The sequence below is a fragment of the Aythya fuligula genome, chromosome 1, assembly GCF_009819795.1.
Source record: "Aythya fuligula isolate bAytFul2 chromosome 1, bAytFul2.pri, whole genome shotgun sequence".
Classification (NCBI taxonomy): domain Eukaryota; kingdom Metazoa; phylum Chordata; class Aves; order Anseriformes; family Anatidae; genus Aythya; species Aythya fuligula.
Window position 1 is genome coordinate 138,379,460 of NC_045559.1, and position 7,204 is coordinate 138,386,663.

Sequence of the window (7,204 nt, forward strand, 5' to 3'; positions counted from 1 at the left end):
TCAGCTATGAGACTTGGTGATTGCATAAAAACTTTTAGCTTCTGCTTAATATATTAACACTAAGTTTGTTTTTTCTTGCTCCTTTACTTGCAGGAGAAAGCTTGTTAATGTGAACTCTGAATGCTCAAAACACAGCACAAGCAAAACAGTTTTGGAAATACAGACCACCAACTTACAGACTTTCTCTCAGTTGTGGGGTTCTGCCTGACAAATGTGGAATATCTGGTGTTGAAGGATCAGCCAGTATCACTTAGCCTAAGTACAATTCATCCCTGGGTTAGGCTTTCCAAGCTTGCCATCACACAGGCATTTTCCCTAAACAAACAGCTTAAGGGTCATACAAACACGAATCATTTCTTGGAGCTGAGCATTGCGATTGAAAGTTTAATATTACCACATACACAATCCTTAATTCACTTTCAGTTACTGTTTGCTGAATATGCAGTACAAAACCTCATCTACGCACCTTTTTTATATGGGATCAGAGCATGAACTTACCTATTTCTCAGTGGCTCAGCTCAGCAAGCAAGTGCTTTTCAGTATTTGAAATGTCTGCTTGTTTTAGCATCTCTGCTAGCATTTATAATAATTTTTATTTTTTTTTTTTTTTTTTTTTTTTTTTTTTTTTTTTTCTAATAGAGAGATTGGACCACATTTTTAGGAAAGCTCTATTACAGATTTTCGACTACTCAGAAGCCACACATAGAGTAAGGCCTCTAGAAAGGGCCAGCCTGCATGTAGGACCCCAGGTGAACACCTGGGAGATGATCCAGACATTTTTGAAGTTGATGGAGATAGGAATTAATTCCTAGGGTGGTTTTTGTCTTCTCATTGTAGTTCAGATTCCTAAAGGCACTGTTTCCCAGCAGGCTGAGCCCTTTCAGAAAATGCTGCAACTCTCCAGTAGCTCAGGGTTGATCATGGTGGATGTCACTAGCAGCACCTACAGGGAGCCAACGCTGAGACCATCCCTGCTAGGTCCCATGTGTCTCCAGACAAACATCTGCAGGCACAAATGCTGGGTATCAGGGCTATGGTGGGAGACAGCATGGCCACTCCAGCATTTCTGAGATATGGTAAAAAGACTTTTGTTAATTCCTGATCACCCATGGAGTTAACCCCATGTATATGCAAGTTGGGAACTGGTTAACCAAGGAAAAAAAATTACACATATTTATTTATTTATTTATTTATTATTATTATTTCTCTCCTTTTTCCGTGCAGGATAATATTTTTGTACATTCCCTTTACCAACAAAGCAACAGACTTCAGAAACCCAGGCCAATCCTCCCTTTTCCCCTTGCACAAACCAAACCTGTTGGCATTTCCATGTTCCAAGGGCTGGGAAACCCAGGAAACCCCTGCTGGGTCTGCAGTAGCCCCAGAGCAGATAGCAGGATTGGTTAAGTACTCTGCTTTAGCATTGGGTGTGTGGGTTCACCCAGTACTAATATCAGGCTGTGTACTGTGGTGTGATATTAAATCCCACCCTGAGGGGATGCTGCAATGCCTCACATCATGTCCAGTGGAGATAATCATAGAATCATAAAGGTTGGAAAAGCCTTCCAAGATCATCTGGTCCAACCACTCCCCTGCCACCACTGTCACCCACTAACCCATGTCCCCAAGCACCACGTCCAACCTCTCCTTGAACACCCCCAGGGACGGTGACTCCACCACCTCCCTGGGCAACCCGTCCCAGTGCCTGACTGCTCCTTCTGAGCAGAAATGTCTCCTCATTGCCAGCCTGAACCTCCCCTGGCACAACTTGAGGCCATTCCCTCTAGCTCTATGACTAGTTATCCCCAGCTCCACACATCTTCCTTTCAGGTAGCTGTAGAGAGCAATGAGGTCTCCCCTGAGCCTCCAGACTAAACAACCCCAGTTCATTTTTCCCACAGTATTTTGGGGCCCTGCCACGTGTCTTCAGGGCGATACCGTGGCGCTGGAGCAGGGAGCTGTGGGCTCACTCACTGATGGCGCCTGCCCGCGGTGCTCGCGGCCTGGGACGAGCACTTGAGTGGAAATATTTTTTCTTTCTCTCAACCCACACCTCCCCGCCGTGTCACGGAAAGTCGAAGGCGGCAGATAACGTGGCATCCGCCGCCTTGCACCCAGGGCTGTGTGTGTGTGTGTGTGTGAGTGCTGGGGGGGGCTCCGCTTCCCCGGGCAAGCGGCAGCCCCGGGGCGAGGCGTGGCGGCTCCCCCGGGGCCGTGTGGCCGCGGAAGCGCCGCTCTCGCTCCGAGCTCCCCCGTGGCGTGGGCGCCGGGGTCCTCCCCACCGCCACCACCAGCAGCACCCCCGGGTCCTTCCCCGGCTCCCTCCCCGTCCTCTAGCTGCTTGGGGGCGTACAGAAGCGGCCCCACCATGCCGAAGGGTGTCCCCCGCCCCCCCACCTCTCCCCGCCCCAGTGCCCCGGGCCGGCTCCGGCGTTGTGCCGGGGCGAGGCCCGCGGGAGGAGGGCTCGGCTCGCCGCCTGCCCACGTCCCCTCCCCGGCCGAGGAGGGGAGGAGGAGGAGGAGAAAGCGAGCGAGGGCCAAGCGGAGCAGTTGGGAGAGGGTTTGCAAGAGCCCTCCTCCCTCCCCCCCGGAGGGGAAGAGGAAAGCGAGAGCCGTGGCGAGCGGCTGAGGATGATAACTTAGGGCGGCGGGGCGGGCGGCTGTGCCTCGGGGAGGGGAGCTGCCCGCGCTGCCCCCGGCGTTTTTTTTTGGAGCCCGGAGGGAGGCAGAGATGTCCCAGGGCGCTGCAGGAGGCGAGGGAGCGCCCCAGGTGCGGCCGGAGGGGAAGGAGAGGCAGAGGAAGAGGAGGCGGCGGCGGAGGAGGAAGGAGAGCCAGACGCGGCTGGTGCGCTCCAACTTGCTGCTGCTGCCCGAGGCCGAGGCGGAGAAGCCCAAGAGGACCTCGCTGGCCAGCAACCGCCTCAAGACCACCAAGTACACGGCCCTCTCCTTCCTGCCCAAGAACCTCTTCGAGCAGTTCCACCGCCTGGCCAACGTCTACTTCGTCTTCATCGCGCTGCTCAACTTCGCGCCGGCCGTCAACGCCTTCCAGCCGGAGCTGGCCCTGGCCCCCGTGCTCTTCATCCTGGCGGTCACGGCCATCAAGGACCTGTGGGAGGACTACAGCCGCTACCTCTCCGACAAGGAGATCAACCACATGGAGTGCCTGGTGTACAGCAGGTCAGGCTGGGCGCCGGGGATGGGGAGCGCTGCAGGCGGGCTGCTGGGTGCATGGGACGTGGGCTAGGGGATGTGTGGGCACATGGCAGCGAGGACATCTGCCCCCGAGGGGTTTCGTGTCCACACCGAGCGCAAAGAAGCTCTCGGTTGTCCTTGGAGTTGGCATCTCCCGTCTCTTTCCTCAGAGCTGCAGGTGTGCCTAAAGCCCGGTACCTTTGGATGAGAGCGGATTCACTCTGATCAGTGGGACCTCCACAGCACGTTATAGATCTATGAGTAAGCGACAGTTAAGTGTAGGTCCACGTAACTGGACCTACAGTAGTTACTAAGTAGTGTTTTAAGTTTTAGAGGAGGGACCGTGCATCACAGAGGGACAGCAGCGTCGCAAGTGTTGCTCGATCCACAAGCCCTTGTGCGAATACTTCCCAGTGTGAGCGGCCAGTTACACTGGTGTGTAGTTTCAGGCGTTCATTTGGTTTAAGTACTGTGAGACACCCTTGAAGTAATCTACTAATAAATCTTTGCTGTGCTGGGGGTAGAGGCCGGAGGCTTCTGCGTTTGAGCTAGGAGTGTGAGGTTTCGTGTCATGAATTGGTGAGCCTGACCTGTGTCCGCATTTCTGGAGAATGCGAGGCTGTCCCTTCACTGAACGTGTACTTCTGAGTGAATCGTCCCAAGTGTCATCATTCCCCGAGACCTTGCCATCTCCCAAAGGTTGTGGTTGGAGCGCTAGATCATTTATATCCTTCAGACTTTTCTCGTTGTTTTTAATGATCTGAGTGCCAGGTTTAGACCACGTCCTTGTTATCCACAAGTCAGACTGAAATGTCTTTTACATTAACATTCATGTGTAAAAAAATCCATCTTTAGAAAACTTTAGTTTTGTTTTCCTCTCCGTGCTAGGTAGGCACCTCATAGCAGCTCAGGCCAAGATTTTTTGGGGGATTGCGAGAAGAACATAGTTTCCAAGAGTGTAGGTTTCGTTTCTCATTCTGATGTGTAGATCTAACAGAATAGAAACACGTGCCAAGAAGCTTTAGCTCCTATTCCACAAGCTGTCTGGGAGGGGTCCTCTGGGCTGACGTAAGCATGAAGGCAGGGAACAGCTCTCCTATTTCAAGAAAGGCGTGTGAAAAAAAATAAAATGCTAAAAAGAACTCGGAATAGCCTGCAGTTTCAACATGCAGTGGGCTCAGTTTGTTATTTTACAAACTCATATCACACAAGAAATCTCACCCTGGGATATTCCCCTGCCACTAGACATGCATGCCTGGGAACACAAATAAAACAGGCTTCTTTCTATAAACTAAAATGAATATAACCCAGCCACATCACGTACGTGGGCATTGCTAGCCCAGGGCTCTGCCCAGTGCCTTGCTTGCTTGTAGCCATCCTTAACTCTGCGAATGCTTCTGGAGTTGAAGGAAATGAGTGGCAGGAGGGCCAGTAAGGGACTATGCTTGCACAAAAATAAAATAGTACTAACGTGGATGGCCCCCACCAAATAAAACCAGGTTAGAAATAAGCTGCTGTGTCTCCGAGGTTGAAAAGCAAGAAGTACCTGTTGCAGAAACTGTTCAAGATACTAATGAATACCAGTACTGGAATGTTAATTCCGGAAAGTTTATCCCCCTGCAATTTTCCATACCCCTCTCTGCTGCTGAAAAGGTGGATGCGATGATGAGAAAAGGTGTCCCTTTGGTCTTGGTATCACTTGTACCATTTTGGGTGTCCCAGCTAAGTGCGTTGCCCTTTGTAGTGCTTATATTGTGCCAGAGTAAAATTGAGAATTGTTTCTTTTGCTGCAGAAGTCGGATTACTTTTGAGTGGCGCTTGTATGGATTAATTTGGGAATAGTTTGAGTAGTCTCTGCACTTGCAAGAAAGGTGCATTTGGGCCTGAGCCCTGCAGGGCAGTGAGTGTGGAAGCTGAGGAACTCTGACAGCTGTTCAAATAGAGCTTTCTGGCTAGGAGCGGGGATGGGAGATGCTTCCTTACAGCTGTCTGCAGAAGCCTAGTTCCTGATAGCAGCTTGACTATTTCTACCCTTAGGCAGTCCTTAGGAAAAGCTTCACTCCTGCAATTGAAAAGGAAAAACAAAACAGGTAGTTACAATGATTTGTTTATATGCCTTTATTTACACACTTTTTCTTCTTTTTCTGTCCTTAATTTCAACATCACAAAATCACTTTTTAAAATGTCCTCCAGCCCCAGTGGGTGAGATGGGACGAGAAACTTGCTGGTTTTGCAGATACAAACAAAGATTCTTGGTAACGTGCGTGACGTCTGGAGCTGAAGTGGGAAACAGGAACCAAGGTTGAGCGGTATCAAGGTATCAAGGTCGTGGAAGTTGCTGGGCGTGGGTTCAGAAAAGCTGCTTTCTCCAAAAGGTGTCGTGCTAGGAGAAGCACAAGGAATTGGACGTGACTGTTACTTTGTTTCCTCAGACTCTTTGTTTCTGGAAAAATGCTGAGGTATAGGTGCCACGTGAAGAAGCAATATGTGACAGCTTTTCTCTCCACATCCGTTTCATGCTGATCACTTTATCAGTTCTGCTACCTTTTGACCGAGCCAGACTGATTGTCTCTTCCTTGTGGTGACAGTGGAACTGACCTCGATGCAGATGCTGCCCTCAGTACGGGTGCTTCTGTAAGTAGGGCAGGTTGATGGACACAGCTGCAGTCCCCTGCGGCTACCAGGGAGCAGAGACCCTTCTCTTGCTGCCCATAGATCTGTAAGACGGGATGTGTGTGAGTGCCAGGTTGGTCCTCCACGCTGTCCTGGCCCCCCCGTTCCAGCCACCCACCCACCCCACTGAGAGAACCACTTCAAACACCACCAGCAGCGCTCAAACACGGCCAACAGCAAGTGACAAGCTGCAATCAGCAGCTTGAAACAGGGCCTTTTGCAGAGAAAAGCCCTCAGTCTTGGGTAATGTTTAGCAGCTACGTGAAGTTTCGTGTCAGATCACGTATGTTCTGCCGTGTGTCCTCTATGCCAGCTCGCTAGGAAGAGGCTCCAGCAGCACGAGGGCAGCACCCACGGCCAGGTTCCCTGGAACAGCCCACACGGTCTGGTGGTGTCAGTAATCTGAACTCGGGGGTTGAAATGCTGCTCTCCTGCTGCGCTGGCTGCTTAACAGCTGGTGTGCAGGCGAGGCCTCCTTCCTCCCGCCGTCCCAGCGGCGTGGACTCAGATGACCCGTTCGCGTACAACCACTGCCGAATCAATGAGTCAGTGGCTCAGAGTTGGCAAAACTTATCAGACGATAGAACAGCAAAGGATGATGCAACCTCAAGTAAAAAGCCGGAGATGCAGCTTGCTTTTGCAGGAGGAGGAGACAGCTTTCATGTAGAAATTCTGGATGTTTCGGAGAGTCCCTCAAAAGCTGCTGCTTTCTAGAGTCGGCTGGCGGACAGGGAAAAGACCCAGTTCTTCAAATAAATTGAAAGAAGCTGTTGATTTTGAACTGGTAGCATATGTCATGGAATGAAACACTGGAGAACTGCACGCTTGAGCTGCTGCGTGATGGATTTTGCAGGTGCGCCTGTTAGAGCATGCAGGTTTGATAGGCAAAGAGGGAAGGTTTCTTAGCCAAGAGGAGGCAATAGGGCCTCTCCCTGGAAGCCTTTCAAGGCACCTGTCCTGTTGAGACGACAGAGGACACTCTTTAGGAGGACAGTTGCACAGGTCACCTAGAATTTAGATTCAGTGCAGGTGCTCAGGCTAAAAAGGCTGGATCCCAGAAGAGTGCAGAAACTCTTGCGTAGTTGGTTTAAATGGAGGGAAGTTACAAAGGCATTAGAGCACAGAGCAGAATATTGTTTTGCGTGCATGACCGTTGCAACTCGGTGATCACCTTAGTTATCATCTCTTTGTTCCTCTTCCTCATTTCCATGACCCAGGGATGGAGGTCGATGACTGGAGATGACAAATTTGCAACCTTGCAGTGAAATCTTTGGTTTGTTACATTTCTAGGTTATTATCTTGATCTTGGAGGACAAAAGGGTGTTTTTTTCTTTGC

General features: G+C 50.7%; 1 protein-coding gene across 1 annotated transcript; it reads left to right on the forward strand.

Annotated features, from left to right (window-relative positions):
* Window positions 1–2,731: 2,731 nt before the first annotated feature.
* LOC116496593 (probable phospholipid-transporting ATPase VA) lies at window positions 2,732–6,582 on the forward strand. Its single transcript, XM_032199836.1, has 2 exons — window positions 2,732–3,180; window positions 6,363–6,582. The coding sequence occupies exons 1-2, from the start codon at window positions 2,732–2,734 to the stop codon at window positions 6,580–6,582; spliced, it is 669 nt and encodes a 222-aa protein (XP_032055727.1).
* The last annotated feature ends 622 nt before the right edge of the window (window positions 6,583–7,204 follow it).

Coding starts and splice junctions, on each gene's coding strand:
- LOC116496593 (XM_032199836.1), top strand. CDS start 2,732: ATGTCCCAGGGCGCTGCAGGAGGCGAGGGAGCGCCCCAGGTGCGGCCG. Junction 3,181..6,362: donor GAGTGCCTGGTGTACAGCAG/GTCAGGCTGGGC, acceptor CCGCCGTCCCAG/CGGCGTGGACTCAGATGACC.